The 21,222-nt window shown below is 44.4% G+C and overlaps 1 protein-coding gene across 1 annotated transcript in view; it reads left to right on the top strand.

Moving 5' to 3' along the window:
• Positions 1-21,139, top strand: part of stk32c (serine/threonine kinase 32C) — a 96,548-nt gene extending 75,409 nt beyond the window's left edge. The window contains exons 11-12 of the mRNA XM_030441328.1: positions 15,240-15,307; positions 17,440-21,139. Of these exons, the coding sequence (XP_030297188.1) occupies positions 15,240-15,307; positions 17,440-17,635 (264 nt within the window). The 3' untranslated portion in view covers positions 17,636-21,139. The remainder of the gene's footprint in view (positions 1-15,239; positions 15,308-17,439) is intronic.
• Positions 21,140-21,222: the final 83 nt, after the last annotated feature.

Raw genomic sequence — 21,222 nt, forward strand, 5'->3', positions numbered from 1 at the left:
AGGGCCAGTCTTGGATAACAATGCAGCTCAGGTTTACCTTGGTCTCTGCTCTGTCAGTTCCCATCAAAACTGTGTATTTTTAGATTGGAGGGGAGCTAAATCCCGGCATCTTTTATTTTCCGCTGTGAATTATCTCTGTTCTCAGCTGAGCAGACAGAATGAATAACATAGTGCTACATACATAAAGAAAGACCGACTGCACAAGCTTGCAAACTGCAGGCGTCCTGTAAGTGCACCGATTAGTTTAATCTTTTGAAATCGTATATATTCCCCAAAGGCAATAATCTCTTTTTCAGACTCTATACTGAACTGCGTGACAGAAGATTACTACAGCAGGATATTATATTAGTCATTTTGGGAAATGTCTCGCTTTCCCAACTGGAGTTGATGACAACATTGATACCACTTTCATATCTGTCTATTTGATATGTAGCTTGAGTCAGCAGTCTGTTAGCTTAGCTGAGCTTATTTTAGCATTAAAGCATTGTTTGTTAAAGCTGTACAGAAACAACATGTTTGTGACAAAGTGGGTGAGACCACACCATTTGTCCCTTTACATTTCATTTCTATTTGAGTTAGTATGCTTGTGTAGTTTGTTTAACCAGTAGTCCATCTTTGTTCAATATTATGCAGACACATCCTGTCCCGGGTTTGGTTTGAGTTTGCAGTATATATTTAAGTACAGATCATTAACATCAACGTGTCCGGCTAAATCAAACACAGACAAGTAATGTTAAGTTAAATAAGTTTATTGGTTTAATTCAGTTTATGTGCAAGTAAGTAATCTTTACAGATGCATTGTTTTGTTGCTTTTGTTTCATATTCACCATGTGGTCCATTGGCAAAAGGAGGAAAGGGATATTACTTCCTGCTTTTATAACCTGGATGACATCATCAGTGAGGTCATCGGGCGGTACCATCTATGGGGGGGGATGCAGATTGTGTGGGAATGCGAAATGTGCATAGTTTGATATGATGTGACATATTTGAGCACAGATGTGTGTGTGATAAAAGCCTATGTGAATTCCCATTGGGTGATGAAATTAAGATTAATAATATGGATGCTTACCGGTTTTTAGAAGGGAGAGGAGGCTTCCCTGCGGCTTGGGTGAGTCCAGGTGGATTCCTGTCTTTGGCTCCCAGCATGCAGGGAAGTCAGAGGAGTGTGTGGTGTCAAAGAGAGAGGACACCAGGTGTGCAGGAGAGTGCACAGTGTGTCTCACTGTAATATTGAGTGGAGTTATTTTCAGTCAAGTTGAGTTAACTGTTTTTTTCTTTGATACTTTTTGTAAATATCTTTTTTGTTGTTTGGTTCACTGTGCATTTTGGTGGCACTTTCTGCAAGAATTAAAACTCTATTTTTGATACTTGAACCCTGCGTTGAGAGTCTGCCTCCTACATTCCATTTACTCAGGCCAGCCCTACCACACATGGTGGCAGTTGGTGGGTCCCAGGCCAGTAGGAGGCAGTGAAGAATATGTCAAGTAGAGGAAGAGGAAGAGGAAGAGGAGCAGCTGAGTGTCCACCAGTGTCCACCATGTCCCAGGACGTCCAAGACCAGCGGGGAGCAGCAGGCGGTCAACCTCCGGAACGAGAGAGCATGGTTGAGCTCTCAAGTCTTCTGCGGGGCCTAATTCAACGACAGGCAGATTTTGATGCCAAGGCAGAGCAGGAAGGCAGACGACAAGAGGACAGGTGGCAAAGATTCCAACATCAGCTTACCAAGCTCCAACAGGAAGTACATCAGGACCGTGTGGATCGTCAGCTGCCTAGGGACGAGGCAGCAACACCTGGCACATCCACCCCCTCTATAGAGCCACCATCTGAACCACCTTACAGTCCATTAATCCAGCACAGGCCGGAGGCTGGCTCACTGCCGATGGCTAATGGAGGACAGCCTTCCAGTTTGGTGAGGTTTTCGGGTTGGAAAGGTCCCAAGATGCAGCCATATAGTGAAGGTGAGGACATTGAACACTATTTAATCACCTTTGAGAGAATTGCTCATGCCTGCCAGTGGCCACAGGAGGAGTGGGCTCTCCACCTAGCCCCACTGCTGGCCGCCAAAGCACGTTCAGCTTATGTGGCGATGGACATTGATGACACCATGGACTATGAAAAAGTTAAAGGTGCTGTTTTGCAGAAATTTGAAATCTGTGCAGAGACGTATCGTGTGAGGTTCCGATCCAGTGTTCCAGGGGAAGAGGAGACTCCAAAAGAACTCCAGGTCCGTCTCAAGGATCTGTATGACAAGTGGATGACACCAAAGACAAAGACAAAGGAGCAAATTGGAGACATCATTGTTATGGAGCAGTTCCTCAAAGGCCTGAATCCTGAGCTCTGTACCTGGATCAAGGAGCGAAACCCAAAGTCCTCCAGAGAAGCAGCAGAGTTGGCTGAATCATTCCTGGCTGCACGGCGCCCCCCAAAAGAATACCTCCCAGCCAACCCCCGCCCACCCATACCACCAAGTAAGCCCGTTGGCAATGAGTTGAGATTTAGGTCCATAAGACATAGCCCTTCCTTTTCAAACCCTGCTAAATTTGAGCCAAGAAATAAAGCTCTCTTAGCATGTCATTCTTGTGGTCAGAAAGGTCATTTTAAGACAGAGTGCCCTAATACACATGTTAGCAAGAATTACATGTGTTTTGCTCCTCAGCTAATTATTAAAGAGGTAGAGGGGGATGATGTCTTAGAATGTCACCGTGAGGAGCTCACAATAGGTGTAGTAATTGGGGACAGACCCTGTGTAGCTCTCTTAGACTCAGGAAGTGACCGCACTCTGATCAGACAGGACAGTCTCCCAAGGGACGTTGTTTTTTGTGGGGGAACTGTGGATGTCTTTTGTATCCATGGTGACAAAGTAGGTTATCCCATAGCCGAGGTAACTATCCAGGTTAATGGCCAACAGTACACGTTATTAGTGGGGGTATTTGAACATCTGCCCTATCAGGTTGTGTTGGGCTGTGATGTTCCTCTTGCCGAGTTGATAGCTAGGCAGTCTTGTGAGGCCAGGGCTAGCTGCACCAGTGACAATTTGTTGGCGGTCACAAGAGCCAAGAGCAGCCAAGAGCAGGCCAGCTCAACAGGAGGGTGGGAGGAGTTACCATTTGCAAATGAGGAAGTGCCTGGTGTTCAGCACAAGCAGCTTAAGGAACGGAAAAGCAGGAGACAGAGGCGACAGGAGAAATTGAGGGGAACCAAGGTAGCTGAGCATGTAGTCGAGCCTAGGGACTCTGACATTTTTGCCATTCCAGGGGACATTGCTAAGCTACAGAGAGAAGACCCCACAATCACAACCTTGTTTTCTAAATGTGTGCCTGAGTCAACCCAAGTAACAGAGAAAGGAAAGGAAGTGTTTGTGGTTAAGGGAGACAAGCTGTATCGCCGTAGTCAGATCAGTGATCAGCTGGTCATTCCCAAGAGTTTGAGGCCCACAATCCTTAATCTGAGTCATTCTATCCCGTGGGCCGGACATCTAGGGCAGGCAAAAACATTTGCAAGAATGGTTCCCCGTTTCTACTGGCCCCAGCAGTATTCTGACACAGTTAAATACTGTCAGTCCTGTCCACAGTGTCAGCTAACAGCTCCAGGAAGAAAGGGAGAAAGGGCCCCTCTGATTAACATGCCCGTCATCGATACACCTTTTTCCCGCATTGCCATGGACATTGTAGGCCCACTAGAAAGGAGTAGTGGAGGCCATAAGTATATACTAGTAGTCTGTGATTATGCAACAAGATATCCGGAGGCCTTCCCCCTGAGGAAGATCAAGGCCCGCCAGATCGTTAGCTGCCTCGTTCAGCTGTTTTCCAGAGTTGGCATCCCAAAGGAGATCATTACAGACCAAGGTACAAACTTCACATCAAGTTTTCTAAAAGATGTGTACAGTCTGCTGGGAATTCAAGGTGTGAGGACTAGCCCCTACCATCCACAGACTGATGGCCTCGTTGAACGCTTTAATAAGACACTTAAGTCCATGCTGAGGAAGTTTGTTAATGACTCTGGGTCTGATTGGGACCAGTGGCTTCCATTTTTGCTGTTTGCATACAGGGAAGTCCCGCAAGCATCAACCGGTTTCTCACCTTTTCAGCTTTTGTATGGTCATCCAGTGAGGGGGCCAATGGATGTCCTGAAGGAGGCTTGGGAGTGTCCCCGGCCACAACAGCAATGCAGTGAGCTATCATATGTGCTGAAGATGAGAGACAAATTAGAAATGTTCCAAGAGTTGGCAATTGATAATCTGGTTCAAGCACAGGAGAGACAGAAGAAGAGTTACGACAAGGCGTCAAGGAGGAGAGTGTTCCGGGAGGGCCAAAAAGTTCTCCTTCTGTTGCCAACATCTGACAGCGGTCTACTGGCCAAGTGGCAGGGGCCATACATTGTCAGCAAGAAGACAGGTCCAGTCACGTATGAACTCTTGTTGCCGGATCGCCGGAAAAAGCGTCAGGTGTTCCACGTAAACCTGTTGAAAGAGTGGGTAGACCAACCAGAGCACTCTGCCACCTTGTGGGCATGCACAGTAACTGATGAGGAAGAGCTGCAGGAGCAGTATTTTCCATCTGCATCAGAGACTGCTGTTTTTCCAGATGTAAGTCATCTCACACCAGATAAACGCCAGGAACTGCAAGCCCATATGACAAAAGAACTCTTCAGCCTTAAACCAGGTTGTACTCACCTCATTGAACATCAGATCCATCTGCGGTCACCCGAACAGCAGCCTATCAGGGACACAACCTGCCGCATTCCAGCCAGGCTGGTTCCTGAATTGAAGCAGGAAGTGGAGGAGATGCTGTCTACAGGGATCATCGAGCCGTCTCACAGTGAGTGGTGCAGCCCTGTAGTGTTGGTCCCAAAGAAGGATGATGCTAAATTGAGATTTTGTGTCAATTTTTCAAAGCTGAATGCTGTGACTGCCTTTGATCCGTATCCTATGCCAAGGGTGTATGAACTGATCGAGCGCTTGGGGAATGCCAGCTACCTGACGACCCTTGACCTCTGCAAAGGGTACTGGCAAGTGCCCTTGACAGACTCATCAAAGGACTTTACAACATTCAGGGTCCCAAGTGGCCTGTTTAGATTCAGAAGGATGCCCTTTGGTTTGCATGGAGCTCCAGCAACGTTTCAGAGGTTAGTGGATCAGATGTTGAGAGGAGCAGAGGACTATGCAGCGGCCTACATTGATGACATCGTTATCTTCAGTCGAACCTGGGAAGAGCACATGCAACATCTGAACGAGGTGTTCCAACGTATCAGGAGTGCAGGCCTGGTTATCAACGCCAGGAAATGTCACATTGCCAAGCCTGAGGTTCAGTATCTTGGCTATGTGATTGGAGGTGGTGGTATCCGTCCTCAGGTAGGAAAGGTGGAGGCCATTGCAGCATCTCCGTTGCCTAACACCAAGAGGAGGCTAAGGTCATTCTTGGGGTTGGTTGGATGGTATCGTCGTCTCATTCCTGACTTTTCATCAAGGGCTGCGGCATTGACTGATATGACTCGTAAATCCAGCCCAGTTAAGGTTAAGTGGACTCAAGAAAGTGAAAATGCTTTCAATGACTTAAGAGACTGTTTGTGTCAAGAACCTGTGTTGCAATGTCCAGATTTCACTCTTCCCTTTGTTGTGCAGACAGATGCATCGGGCGTTGGTCTTGGAGCGGTGTTACTGCAGGGTGAGGAGGGGAACCAGTTGCCTGTGCAGTACATCAGTCGTAAGCTTTTTCCAAGAGAGATTAGGTATTCCACAGTCGAAAAGGAAGCTCTAGCTATTAAGTGGGCTTTAGACACTCTGAAATATTATCTTATTGGCAAAGAGTTTGTTCTTGAGTCTGACCATCGAGCATTGCAGTGGATCCACAAGATGAAAGACACTAATGCTAGAATCACAAGATGGTACTTGTCTCTCCAACCTTATCGTTTTCAGGTCCAGTATCGACCGGGCTGTGAGAATGTCATTGCTGACTTCCTGTCCCGTGACTCGGAGGAGTAACGGTTTTAAGGGGGGGGGGGGGTGTGTGACAAAGTGGGTGAGACCACACCATTTGTCCCTTTACATTTCATTTCTATTTGAGTTAGTATGCTTGTGTAGTTTGTTTAACCAGTAGTCCATCTTTGTTCAATATTATGCAGACACATCCTGTCCCGGGTTTGGTTTGAGTTTGCAGTATATATTTAAGTACAGATCATTAACATCAACGTGTCCGGCTAAATCAAACACAGACAAGTAATGTTAAGTTAAATAAGTTTATTGGTTTAATTCAGTTTATGTGCAAGTAAGTAATCTTTACAGATGCATTGTTTTGTTGCTTTTGTTTCATATTCACCATGTGGTCCATTGGCAAAAGGAGGAAAGGGATATTACTTCCTGCTTTTATAACCTGGATGACATCATCAGTGAGGTCATCGGGCGGTACCATCTATGGGGGGGGATGCAGATTGTGTGGGAATGCGAAATGTGCATAGTTTGATATGATGTGACATATTTGAGCACAGATGTGTGTGTGATAAAAGCCTATGTGAATTCCCATTGGGTGATGAAATTAAGATTAATAATATGGATGCTTACCGGTTTTTAGAAGGGAGAGGAGGCTTCCCTGCGGCTTGGGTGAGTCCAGGTGGATTCCTGTCTTTGGCTCCCAGCATGCAGGGAAGTCAGAGGAGTGTGTGGTGTCAAAGAGAGAGGACACCAGGTGTGCAGGAGAGTGCACAGTGTGTCTCACTGTAATATTGAGTGGAGTTATTTTCAGTCAAGTTGAGTTAACTGTTTTTTTCTTTGATACTTTTTGTAAATATCTTTTTTGTTGTTTGGTTCACTGTGCATTTTGGTGGCCCTTTCTGCAAGAATTAAAACTCTATTTTTGATACTTGAACCCTGCGTTGAGAGTCTGCCTCCTACATTCCATTTACTCAGGCCAGCCCTACCACACATGGTGGCAGTTGGTGGGTCCCAGGCCAGTAGGAGGCAGTGAAGAATATGTCAAGTAGAGGAAGAGGAAGAGGAAGAGGAGCAGCTGAGTGTCCACCAGTGTCCACCATGTCCCAGGACGTCCAAGACCAGCAGGGAGCAGCAGGCGGTCAACCTCCGGAACGAGAGAGCATGGTTGAGCTCTCAAGTCTTCTGCGGGGCCTAATTCAACGACAGGCAGATTTTGATGCCAAGGCAGAGCAGGAAGGCAGACGACAAGAGGACAGGTGGCAAAGATTCCAACATCAGCTTACCAAGCTCCAACAGGAAGTACATCAGGACCGTGTGGATCGTCAGCTGCCTAGGGACGAGGCAGCAACACCTGGCACATCCACCCCCTCTATAGAGCCACCATCTGAACCACCTTACAGTCCATTAATCCAGCACAGGCCGGAGGCTGGCTCACTGCCGATGGCTAATGGAGGACAGCCTTCCAGTTTGGTGAGGTTTTCGGGTTGGAAAGGTCCCAAGATGCAGCCATATAGTGAAGGTGAGGACATTGAACACTATTTAATCACCTTTGAGAGAATTGCTCATGCCTGCCAGTGGCCACAGGAGGAGTGGGCTCTCCACCTAGCCCCACTGCTGGCCGGCAAAGCACGTTCAGCTTATGTGGCGATGGACATTGATGACACCATGGACTATGAAAAAGTTAAAGGTGCTGTTTTGCAGAAATTTGAAATCTGTGCAGAGACGTATCGTGTGAGGTTCCGATCCAGTGTTCCAGGGGAAGAGGAGACTCCAAAAGAACTCCAGGTCCGTCTCAAGGATCTGTATGACAAGTGGATGACACCAAAGACAAAGACAAAGGAGCAAATTGGAGACATCATTGTTATGGAGCAGTTCCTCAAAGGCCTGAATCCTGAGCTCTGTACCTGGATCAAGGAGCGAAACCCAAAGTCCTCCAGAGAAGCAGCAGAGTTGGCTGAATCATTCCTGGCTGCACGGCGCCCCCCAAAAGAATACCTCCCAGCCAACCCCCGCCCACCCATACCACCAAGTAAGCCCGTTGGCAATGAGTTGAGATTTAGGTCCATAAGACATAGCCCTTCCTTTTCAAACCCTGCTAAATTTGAGCCAAGAAATAAAGCTCTCTTAGCATGTCATTCTTGTGGTCAGAAAGGTCATTTTAAGACAGAGTGCCCTAATACACATGTTAGCAAGAATTACATGTGTTTTGCTCCTCAGCTAATTATTAAAGAGGTAGAGGGGGATGATGTCTTAGAATGTCACCGTGAGGAGCTCACAATAGGTGTAGTAATTGGGGACAGACCCTGTGTAGCTCTCTTAGACTCAGGAAGTGACCGCACTCTGATCAGATAGGACAGTCTCCCAAGGGACGTTGTTTTTTGTGGGGGAACTGTGGATGTCTTTTGTATCCATGGTGACAAAGTAGGTTATCCCATAGCCGAGGTAACTATCCAGGTTAATGGCCAACAGTACACGTTATTAGTGGGGGTATTTGAACATCTGCCCTATCAGGTTGTGTTGGGCTGTGATGTTCCTCTTGCCGAGTTGATAGCTAGGCAGTCTTGTGAGGCCAGGGCTAGCTGCACCAGTGACAATTTGTTGGCGGTCACAAGAGCCAAGAGCAGCCAAGAGCAGGCCAGCTCAACAGGAGGGTGGGAGGAGTTACCATTTGCAAATGAGGAAGTGCCTGGTGTTCAGCACAAGCAGCTTAAGGAACGGAAAAGCAGGAGACAGAGGCGACAGGAGAAATTGAGGGGAACCAAGGTAGCTGAGCATGTAGTCGAGCCTAGGGACTCTGACATTTTTGCCATTCCAGGGGACATTGCTAAGCTACAGAGAGAAGACCCCACAATCACAACCTTGTTTTCTAAATGTGTGCCTGAGTCAACCCAAGTAACAGAGAAAGGAAAGGAAGTGTTTGTGGTTAAGGGAGACAAGCTGTATCGCCGTAGTCAGATCAGTGATCAGCTGGTCATTCCCAAGAGTTTGAGGCCCACAATCCTTAATCTGAGTCATTCTATCCCGTGGGCCGGACATCTAGGGCAGGCAAAAACATTTGCAAGAATGGTTCCCCGTTTCTACTGGCCCCAGCAGTATTCTGACACAGTTAAATACTGTCAGTCCTGTCCACAGTGTCAGCTAACAGCTCCAGGAAGAAAGGGAGAAAGGGCCCCTCTGATTAACATGCCCGTCATCGATACACCTTTTTCCCGCATTGCCATGGACATTGTAGGCCCACTAGAAAGGAGTAGTGGAGGCCATAAGTATATACTAGTAGTCTGTGATTATGCAACAAGATATCCGGAGGCCTTCCCCCTGAGGAAGATCAAGGCCCGCCAGATCGTTAGCTGCCTCGTTCAGCTGTTTTCCAGAGTTGGCATCCCAAAGGAGATCATTACAGACCAAGGTACAAACTTCACATCAAGTTTTCTAAAAGATGTGTACAGTCTGCTGGGAATTCAAGGTGTGAGGACTAGCCCCTACCATCCACAGACTGATGGCCTCGTTGAACGCTTTAATAAGACACTTAAGTCCATGCTGAGGAAGTTTGTTAATGACTCTGGGTCTGATTGGGACCAGTGGCTTCCATTTTTGCTGTTTGCATACAGGGAAGTCCCGCAAGCATCAACCGGTTTCTCACCTTTTCAGCTTTTGTATGGTCATCCAGTGAGGGGGCCAATGGATGTCCTGAAGGAGGCTTGGGAGTGTCCCCGGCCACAACAGCAATGCAGTGAGCTATCATATGTGCTGAAGATGAGAGACAAATTAGAAATGTTCCAAGAGTTGGCAATTGATAATCTGGTTCAAGCACAGGAGAGACAGAAGAAGAGTTACGACAAGGCGTCAAGGAGGAGAGTGTTCCGGGAGGGCCAAAAAGTTCTCCTTCTGTTGCCAACATCTGACAGCGGTCTACTGGCCAAGTGGCAGGGGCCATACATTGTCAGCAAGAAGACAGGTCCAGTCACGTATGAACTCTTGTTGCCGGATCGCCGGAAAAAGCGTCAGGTGTTCCACGTAAACCTGTTGAAAGAGTGGGTAGACCAACCAGAGCACTCTGCCACCTTGTGGGCATGCACAGTAACTGATGAGGAAGAGCTGCAGGAGCAGTATTTTCCATCTGCATCAGAGACTGCTGTTTTTCCAGATGTAAGTCATCTCACACCAGATAAACGCCAGGAACTGCAAGCCCATATGAAAAAAGAACTCTTCAGCCTTAAACCAGGTTGTACTCACCTCATTGAACATCAGATCCATCTGCGGTCACCCGAACAGCAGCCTATCAGGGACACAACCTGCCGCATTCCAGCCAGGCTGGTTCCTGAATTGAAGCAGGAAGTGGAGGAGATGCTGTCTACAGGGATCATCGAGCCGTCTCACAGTGAGTGGTGCAGCCCTGTAGTGTTGGTCCCAAAGAAGGATGATGCTAAATTGAGATTTTGTGTCAATTTTTCAAAGCTGAATGCTGTGACTGCCTTTGATCCGTATCCTATGCCAAGGGTGGATGAACTGATCGAGCGCTTGGGGAATGCCAGCTACCTGACGACCCTTGACCTCTGCAAAGGGTACTGGCAAGTGCCCTTGACAGACTCATCAAAGGACTTTACAACATTCAGGGTCCCAAGTGGCCTGTTTAGATTCAGAAGGATGCCCTTTGGTTTGCATGGAGCTCCAGCAACGTTTCAGAGGTTAGTGGATCAGATGTTGAGAGGAGCAGAGGACTATGCAGCGGCCTACATTGATGACATCGTTATCTTCAGTCGAACCTGGGAAGAGCACATGCAACATCTGAACGAGGTGTTCCAACGTATCAGGAGTGCAGGCCTGGTTATCAACGCCAGGAAATGTCACATTGCCAAGCCTGAGGTTCAGTATCTTGGCTATGTGATTGGAGGTGGTGGTATCCGTCCTCAGGTAGGAAAGGTGGAGGCCATTGCAGCATCTCCGTTGCCTAACACCAAGAGGAGGCTAAGGTCATTCTTGGGGTTGGTTGGATGGTATCGTCGTCTCATTCCTGACTTTTCATCAAGGGCTGCGGCATTGACTGATATGACTCGTAAATCCAGCCCAGTTAAGGTTAAGTGGACTCAAGAAAGTGAAAATGCTTTCAATGACTTAAGAGACTGTTTGTGTCAAGAACCTGTGTTGCAATGTCCAGATTTCACTCTTCCCTTTGTTGTGCAGACAGATGCATCGGGCGTTGGTCTTGGAGCGGTGTTACTGCAGGGTGAGGAGGGGAACCAGTTGCCTGTGCAGTACATCAGTCGTAAGCTTTTTCCAAGAGAGATTAGGTATTCCACAGTCGAAAAGGAAGCTCTAGCTATTAAGTGGGCTTTAGACACTCTGAAATATTATCTTATTGGCAAAGAGTTTGTTCTTGAGTCTGACCATCGAGCATTGCAGTGGATCCACAAGATGAAAGACACTAATGCTAGAATCACAAGATGGTACTTGTCTCTCCAACCTTATCGTTTTCAGGTCCAGTATCGACCGGGCTGTGAGAATGTCATTGCTGACTTCCTGTCCCGTGACTCGGAGGAGTAACGGTTTTAAGGGGGGGGGGGGTGTGTGACAAAGTGGGTGAGACCACACCATTTGTCCCTTTACATTTCATTTCTATTTGAGTTAGTATGCTTGTGTAGTTTGTTTAACCAGTAGTCCATCTTTGTTCAATATTATGCAGACACATCCTGTCCCGGGTTTGGTTTGAGTTTGCAGTATATATTTAAGTACAGATCATTAACATCAACGTGTCCGGCTAAATCAAACACAGACAAGTAATGTTAAGTTAAATAAGTTTATTGGTTTAATTCAGTTTATGTGCAATTAAGTAATCTTTACAGATGCATTGTTTTGTTGCTTTTGTTTCATATTCACCATGTGGTCCATTGGCAAAAGGAGGAAAGGGATATTACTTCCTGCTTTTATAACCTGGATGACATCATCAGTGAGGTCATCGGGCGGTACCATCTATGGGGGGGGATGCAGATTGTGTGGGAATGCGAAATGTGCATAGTTTGATATGATGTGACATATTTGAGCACAGATGTGTGTGTGATAAAAGCCTATGTGAATTCCCATTGGGTGATGAAATTAAGATTAATAATATGGATGCTTACCGGTTTTTAGAAGAGAGAGGAGGCTTCCCTGCGGCTTGGGTGAGTCCAGGTGGATTCCTGTCTTTGGCTCCCAGCATGCAGGGAAGTCAGAGGAGTGTGTGGTGTCAAAGAGAGAGGACACCAGGTGTGCAGGAGAGTGCACAGTGTGTCTCACTGTAATATTGAGTGGAGTTATTTTCAGTCAAGTTGAGTTAACTGTTTTTTTCTTTGATACTTTTTGTAAATATCTTTTTTGTTGTTTGGTTCACTGTGCATTTTGGTGGCACTTTCTGCAAGAATTAAAACTCTATTTTCGATACTTGAACCCTGCGTTGAGAGTCTGCCTCCTACATTCCATTCACTCAGGCCAGCCCTACCACAATGTTGTAGAAAGTGAGATTTCCATGTCTCTTTTCATTATAAGTCAGGTCCATGTGTTTAATAAATACTGCGAATGTATCAAAACACTCAATCCACGGACAAAGACACTTATTCAGAAGCTGTGACTCAGGTCTTCTGTAAGGTTGTTATGTCACAACTATACAGTCACTGCCCTCAGCCACGCCCCCAGCAGTCCATGATTCCAAAAACACCTGCAGAGCTTACATGGAAACACAGAGGCTGATGTCTGTTCAGGCTTCTGAGAGTTGACGAATGAGAGGCGAAAGAGAGGCCTTGGATAGACAGGCACTAAAGCATCTAGACAGATGTTGAATCGAGGTGCAGCAGTGGACGTTATGAGAAAAATAATGTGTTTTTTGCAGGTTGCCTGGCAACGCCTCAGTGTACAAATTGAAACTTTTGGTAAAAACAGTGGGTAGGTCAGGCTACATATTTACCGTAGAGCCGTGAAAATGGATTCCATCTTCTCTTCTACTTCCGCTAATCCTAACTTGTCGAGGTATTCCTTTTAGAGACTTAAGCACAAAACATCTGCTGTTTCTGGCTTCTGACATTTTAATGAAGCAATTAATTTATGTTATGAAAATAATACGTTTCACCCCTTGCAGTATTTATTCCATTTTTTTAAACTGACTTAATCCTGGGAAAATAATATGACCCAAAGGTGTACGGCTTCTTAAAGTTCTGAGACATGCAGACAAAAAGGACAATCGTTCACATTGAAATATAAGTCCCCCCTTAAAATAAAAATTCTCCCCAAAACTTCTCACCAATGGAAAGTCAGATGAACTTTCATAGTCTTCAAAACATTTCTGGAGCTTCACAGCAAAGTGGCATTGCAGTAGGGGTGTACCAAAATATCGATACTACGAAATACCGCGATATTTCACCTTGAGGTACATTATCGATACACTGGCGCCAAATATCGATATTTAATAATATTTAAGTTGTGGTAAGTGTGTGAGTTAAGAAGAGCCACTGTGCAGTATACACTTTGTTTTACTTGGCTGTCATTCATGTGATATTGATTGACAATGTTTTGTAATTCCTGTGAAATGGATTCAGTGCAGTCAGTAAATTCTGAATTTCTTCAGTGACACAGATATCGTGATGTATAGTGGATGAAATTTCTTGCAATATATCAATTATCACAGAATCGCTGTATCGTGATATTATCGTTATCTTGGGCAAAATATCGTGATAGTATCGTATTGCGAGGTACCTGGTGATACCCAGCCCTACATTGCAGCATTTTCCTGAACAAGTATATGGGGACATGTTTTATAATGTAAAGAAACAACTAAAGAAAACATTAAATGGCTCCATACAGCTAGTCATAAACAAAGTTTCAGAAAAGCCCAATATCCCAAATCTGATTTGAAGATACATTATTTACACCCTTTTAAAAATTGACATCTTCACTGTGGCTGTTAAAGGGATAGTTCGAGTTTTTTGAAGTGGAGTCATATAAAGTACATATCTATAGTCTGTCTGTTCCCTACCGTAATCAGCGCAGCCTCAGTTTGGAGAAGCAGAGAGCCACTCCAGCCCAGACGCTCAGCTTTGTACTGCAGTGAACGGGGTCCAGATGCAAAGTGAATTTAAGCACCTAAAACAAGGGTCACCTAAAAAAATCTATATCAGTTCAAGTGTACATTGTCTAAAGAAAATTCACATCGCTTTACATCGCCGTTAGCGCATCTTGGCCTCACACTGTATTTCGCTGCTCGCAGATCACCTGTTAATGCATTATGCTAATGCGTAGGGATACGGAGGCTCTATGGTTAAGAAAATGTAGTGCCAAAAGAAAGGGCGGTCTGACGGCAATGTAAAGCTGTGTGAATTTTCTATTTTTACTTTAAGGTAAAGCATCAGTGCCACCCTATTTGATGTGGGTACGCAAGCTTGACTATTTGTCAAGGGTGTAAAAAACGTCTTTTCAAATCAGTAGTTTTTTTTGGTTGATTTTACATGTTTTTAATAAATACCTCAGCTGTTTTGCTGTGAACCTTCAGAAATGTTTTGTGAACGAGGAAACGTCATCCAGCTTTCCATCATCATGGGGTTCAGTAGATAATGACAGAACTTTCCTTTTTTTAGTGAAATTAATGACTAGATTAACAGCTCAGGTCTGTCCTGATGTTCTGCGTTTGTGCTGAAATCAGGATCATGTTGTAAATATGCTGCTGGAGTCACTTTGTCTCTTCTTCCTTGTTCTGTGTGATTGAGACATCATTTAGTACAGACAGGAGATATCCTCTCTCTATATGAGAGGTCTATGAGAAATGGTCTGTTCCCATCAGACAGTCATCATGACATCAGTGTTATTAACGTCACTCCTCAGTGTGTGTGCGTTCCGTGTTATCAGCGCTGATCAGCACGTGCAAGGAGTGTGTACCTCGAACAATAACAGGGTTATGAGACTCTGTGTTTCTGTGTGTGTGTGTGTGTGTGTGTGTGTGTGTGTGTGCCTGCTTGTGTGCGCTCATACTGCGTTATTACCAAGATTATTAAATTATGAAGCCTTCGCTGCTGTTGTCATGGCCTCAAGTGCTTTCGGAAATATGAGCTTCTATTTTTGTCTCGGGCCAAACATCCAATTTGAGGAGGGCTCACAAACAATTCATGACTTGTCTAAAAAGAGCAACGAGGGATAAAAAGGAAATGAGGAAAACAACATTTTAACCTCGGAGGTCAGGCAGCTGACTGATCCGAGCTGATGTAGAGTTTTAACTGTGGTCCTTACTGACGATAACGATGTTGATGTTGACGTGGAAGATGATGATGACAGTGATGTTTCCTTTGACCGCCCGCAGGAGAATGACTACCTACATGAGTGCCTTGAAGTGGTGCAGCAAGAGTTCATGATCTTCAACCGTGAGAAGTAAGTGAACAAACACAAGAGCAGCAGACCGTTTATAATCTGGGCTAAAAGCAGAGTTTCCTGTGTCGTCATTCAACAGTTATGCACCAGGGTAGAGAGTAAGTTATTGTCCTGCTGGATGCACAAGGCAACAGGGAAAATATCACAAGAGTCAAATCTGATTTTCATTTTAAATACAGGAAATATGGCTTTATTTGAGACCATCAGACATTCACAGTTGTCTTTATGAGTGCATGGGAATGAAAAAAAAAATTCCTCACAGATGTATGACAATACAACACTATATTATTAATGTTAATGATTAACATAAGTTAATAGGAATTTGTTTGTTTTTCCGCCACCCTTTTCCTTAGAAACTTCTTTTCTTCACTGCTCATGAGCTCTCATAATGTGGCGTTGGTGGAACATGACTGGAAAACACAACTGTTCAGATAATTGTTCACATTTTAAACCAACAGTTTTGCCAAATTTCTTCCACTTTATTCGGTGCTAACCAAAAGTGTGCACACCCATAATGTAGCTAGTAATCAGGAAAACTAATGGCATTTTCCCAAATCCATACTGCAGACAAATTGTATACAGTATATGCTGTACTAATCTATATAGTGAACTTCTTTGCAGGTAGTATACTATACAATCAACACAGCCTACTGTTACTGTTTAATACTAATAGGGTTTGATATATATACGTGCACAGTGGAATGGTGTGTATATTAAAGTCCAACCAACACTCAGTCTTTAGAGCTGCTGCTGATACTGATATTAACCTTTATTGTGTAAAGTGACATCAGTGCACTGAAACAGCAAATATGAGTGAAAGAATAATAATTATGAAGTACCCCAAACTTTTTTATCTGAATTATAATCTGTAAAACACAAAAGGTTTTCATACCAGCACGTAACAGACAACATATACACTGATACTGACACGGAGAAATCAGCTGATGATATCAGCCAACTGATTTATCAGTCAGGCAGAATATTGACAAATAGTTGTTAAACCTGGAATAAGAAAGCCGTTGTTGATATCGAGCATTGCAGTCAATCGTGTCGCCATTTGTGTTCTTTTCTTATTGGCTCAGTTTTGGCTCGTTGATTACAGCCTGTGCGCTCCGCTGAATGCTCATGTTCCTCATCACGGCAGATTTCATTATTTCATTCTCAGATCTCAGCAAATTACTTGAGGAAGTACATAGTTATCATAACGGCTAGAAACGATGGGACCCACTCCAAAGATTCACAGTTAATAATTTGACTGTCAAAGAGTTTGAAGAAAAACATCTCCCCCACTGTCACCTGCATTTAAAACATGACTGGGACTAAAGAATGGATGAACACTGAACACACCCTGAAGCATCATTGCTGCGCAAAATCGCGGAGGGAAACACCATCAGGAGATGATGAACATTCAGAACTTGTATCAGCTGCAGCTACTCATCTACTGTAGGTCCACTGTAACACACAGCCATGGAGCATGCAGTGTATCTTGATAAAGTTACTGATGTACGAAGGCATTCAGCTTACAGGAGAGGACTGCACATTAATCCAAACCGAAGCCTCTTTAATGAAATGACCTGGATATGTAGACCACAGATGATCAAAGACTGTGGCTACATATTGTGCATATATCTTATATTTCTGTAATATATACACAGTATACATTAATAAAGTCTATCTGGTTCATTTATCTTTGAAAATGTGTCCTCTCTGAGATGTAGAGGGAGGAATATTGGCTCCGTGCTGCTCTAAATTATTGCCTCATTCATTATTGACCAGGTCCTGCCACTGCAGCGTTACTGAAATCCTTCTGTTTGGCAAATGTCTTATTATATCCCATTGCTCTAATTTATGGCAAACTTCTTCTATTTATAATGGAGGACATAATGTCTGGAATTATGCACAGCAGAGACGAGTACTATGTAATAGACTCAAGGCCTCTCATTCCCTTTGACTGCTTTCAGTGCGTGTGTTCCATCTTACTGCTTCTCTGAGGACCAATGTGTTCACAGGGATAAAATAAAATTAGAAATTTGCTGTCTGTCTAAAGGGGTTCAAGGGGTTAAAGGTTCGACTTAGAATTAGATGCAGAGATTAACATATGGTGTATGTTTGTGTTTCTCCAACTGTCTCAGGTTGAAACGGCGTCAGGAGGAGGGTCAGTCAGAGGCTGGGGGCGATGATGATGGCGGAGACGGCGACGGAGAGGCTGAAGCTGGGGGCACCGATGATGACGCACTCGAGCCAGAACCAGAACCCGAGCCGGAGCCGGAGTCCTCCTCCAAAATGAGCATGTGCGGTTCGGTGTGCTCCTCCCCCGGCAGCTGCTAGCGCCACATCGCCTCACAGTGACTGTCACAGGTCTCTCTGGCTGCTGCTGCCATGCCAATAGATACGTTCTCACCTCCCTCCTCTGTTGTAGCCAGGAGCGGAGGAAAACGCACAGCAGGTCCGACTTGACGCACAGCAGGACCCAACACGGCTCCCACCATTCCCCCCTCCTTATTTTTTTTATTTTTTTTGTTCTGTAGCATCCTTCCGGTAAGGCATGAATGAAGCAGATTTCCAGAGAGTCCCCGCCTACTGTACCCCCTAGAGTAAGCTCTAACTTCTATGCAATGTTACAGTATAGCATGACAAATAAGGTATCACTTACTAGGAGGTGTTGTTCACAAGCAGAAAGCTCCGCGAGCATGACGACATCCCGAGCAATAGCAGTCGGCAGTTTTTTGGAGGGGTCGATGGTTTTCGGTGGAGACGCCCTCTCCGCCTTCCTGCTCCAAATCTGATGGGGACGACTGAATTATTCAGCACACGCAGGCACTCACTTTATATTATTGCCTGTGTCTTCAGCTCACTCTTCCCCTCGGCCCTGTTTCATGTTAGGTTTGCCCTAATTCAGAGCAACCGTTCTCCATTTCCCCCGGAGCACCTTCCTCCTGTTGCAACACCTTCCCGAGACACATTTACAGTAAGTGTTAATTTGCAGTCAGCCAAGAACATGTGGCTGGTTTCATGTTGTGAACCTGTTTAAAGTGGTGCCTGTTGATGATAATCAGTATTCGTTAATCACATCGTAGCCATGGATGCGTTATAGTTTAAAATGCTAGTTTGAAGCAAACTGTTACTTTTGCAAGCTTTTTTTTTTTTTAAAGGACGATAAGGTACTGTCATTGACGGGGAGTCAGTGCAGCAATCAGAATGAGCGGTTTTACTTGTCACTGTGTCTGTAATGGTTACCAAGATTTAGTATTTTAGCCCTGCACCATGCTCAAAGAGCATACGGAAACTCTGCTCTGGGGATTGAATACCAATCACCAACAATCCCATCCTTTAAGAATCTATTAGAAAGCTCTGTTTGCTTCACTAGATGTCATCATCTCTTTAAGTGCTTGGTTAGTATAACGATCATCTCCCTGTAGAGCTTGTTTCTGGGCTGTACTTAAATGTGTAGCTGTGCCCTGCTGGTACTTCAACTCGTACAGATGAGCTAGTCTATTACTGTCGTAGTGATAGTGTTACCTTTAAGGTGGTGCCATTAATCTCAGTCTGAACACCTGAGAACATGTAGCAGAGGTCCACCTTAAAACCCTAAGGCCTAATAAAATGAAACCCATGTAAATAGCATACAGTATAGGTTATTAAACTCACCACAGTTTTATGTGGGACTGCAAAGTCGACGTATAAACTAAAGGAAGAGCCGCGTGAAGCTTCACACTGCTTCGCTCTGCTCTTCTTTCCAAGTGTGCAGGCACAACTTGTAGGCAAAATATGCCAAAGCTTTTCTACCATTTGCATAACCATTTCTAAGGAACTTTGAGTGTGTGAATGTATGTCTCTTTTTCCCAGTATAACATAAAGTCAGTGTTCCTTCTGCAAGTGAAAATACTATCATTTATACAATCATATTGTGATAATGTATAAAGTATCTATTTCAGGTAAGGGGGGGAAACTTAAAGTTATAGTCAGGCAGTTTGGGAAATACACCTACTAGCTTTCTTTTCAAGAATTAAAGGAGAAGATTTATTGCACCCTTGTGTCTGTGAGTTAAACACGGAGCCGGAGCTGCGAGGCAATTAGCTTAATATAAAGCTTCTGTCCAAGGTGAGAAATCAACTTACCAAGTCCACCTAAAGCTCACTTATTAATATATTTGAGCTTGAGTTAAAGGTGTAATGTGCAAGATCTGGCCTGAATTTTAATTTAAAACATTTAAAAAATGAACTAATGTTATCAACAGAATGCGAAGGAACGATGCCCGCTAGCCCTGCCTCGTCCTGTTGCGTAATACCACTGGTCACATGAGATGGAGGTAGCATCTGTTACTGCAAATGGTGCTGCCTCTGTGGTCCATCGTCCGATCCTCGTCTTGTAGCTTGTAGCAGAGTCCCTCCGGAGTCTCACAGCCTTCATGCTAAGCTAGGCTAACCGCCTCTTGGCTGCGGCTTCATACTTAACACACAGACATGAGTGCAGTGTCAATCTTCTCATCTCACACTCAGAAATAAAGCTAGTAAGTGCGTTTCCCAAAATGTTTAACCATTTCTTTAAACACCATACATTATGATTAGATTAAGAAGCTTCTTTAAAGGGATATAAAGTGGCAATCCTCCAAGTCCGCCAAAATATGTGATGAAGTTACTAGTCTTGAGCCCTGTGCTTCTTTTTGCATGTACCTTTACAGTATAAGCTTGTTTTTGCCAAAGCCTGGAGCTTGAGCCTTACTGGCTGTTTCGTGCATGTACAAGCTTTTGGTAATTAGCATACCTCAGTGCTCACCTGATTATAGACACAGTCCAAATCAGAGTATAACTGGCCTGCGTAAATGTTTCTGGACAGTGAGTTTCGTGAACTTTAAACTGTACAAAAATCGTATAATTCCAGTGTTATATGGACGGCATGATATTTTTAGATGATATGCAGTACCTTTTGGCATCCCATAGATTGTCTTAATGCTTAATGGTCAAGTATACAGGCTCGTACCCTTGCTGGATGAGTGGAATGAGGTCAGCAGTCGTGTGTGATGCTCCTTCTGTGGGATTTAAATGTTGCATTATCGTCTGTGCGGCAAAGGAAGAATATTTGGAACTGGGGCAGGTTTTCACTTCACCCCAGCACAGAATTTACTGCATTATTAAAAACACTGAATGTCTCCATTCGTGGCAAAGAAGGCTCAGTTATTTCTAAGACTCATTAAAGCAGCCTACAGATCATCCGAGTCAACACAGGCGTGAGGTGGATGTGTCTTTCTGTTAATCATTTGTAAATGGATAAAGAATTATTTTGACGGTTAATTTAAGTGAAGCTTTTCTCAAAGTTACAATACCAACCCACAGTTTGGGAGTTGTTCCTCGATATATCAGTGATCATTCCTAATTGGACTGTGCTTGCAAACCCTCCTGACATGTCCCCCTTTATGTGTTAATGTTCTGGATGCTGTTAGGTGTTTAAAAAAAAAAGAAAAAAAAGGCTTTGTGCTAGTTTTTGACCAGCGACAGCATGTCTCCTATTCAGCCGTTTTTTCTGACGGATTCTCTCGAGGTGTTCCATTCTGTAGATGTCTTAACTCTGTGGATTACAGTTTGAAACTCAGTGCCCTGTCGAGAAAACTAATCAAGAAGAAGAAGAAGAAGAACATGTGATTTGTGCCACTCTTTTTCCTCCTTGTGATCCTATTTTGCATAATGTTTCTGTGCTACAGGATTTTTAATGGGGAGTCGGTGAAAAAGCCTTGTTACCGTACCAACTGAAAACTGCTCCGTGTGTTTAAAAAAATAAAAAATAAAAATGCTGCTTTAACTTGCTTTGATAAAGAAATAAATCTCCTTCCAGTAATTTTGGTTGTCTCACCGTTTTTTTTTTTTGTCTTCTCCGTTCAGATAAAAGCCTTAAGGGTAGACAGTAGAGGGCGATGAAGC

Source organism: Sparus aurata, chromosome 15 (genome assembly GCF_900880675.1).
Source record: "Sparus aurata chromosome 15, fSpaAur1.1, whole genome shotgun sequence".
In the NCBI taxonomy this organism is placed as follows: Eukaryota; Metazoa; Chordata; class Actinopteri; order Spariformes; family Sparidae; genus Sparus; species Sparus aurata.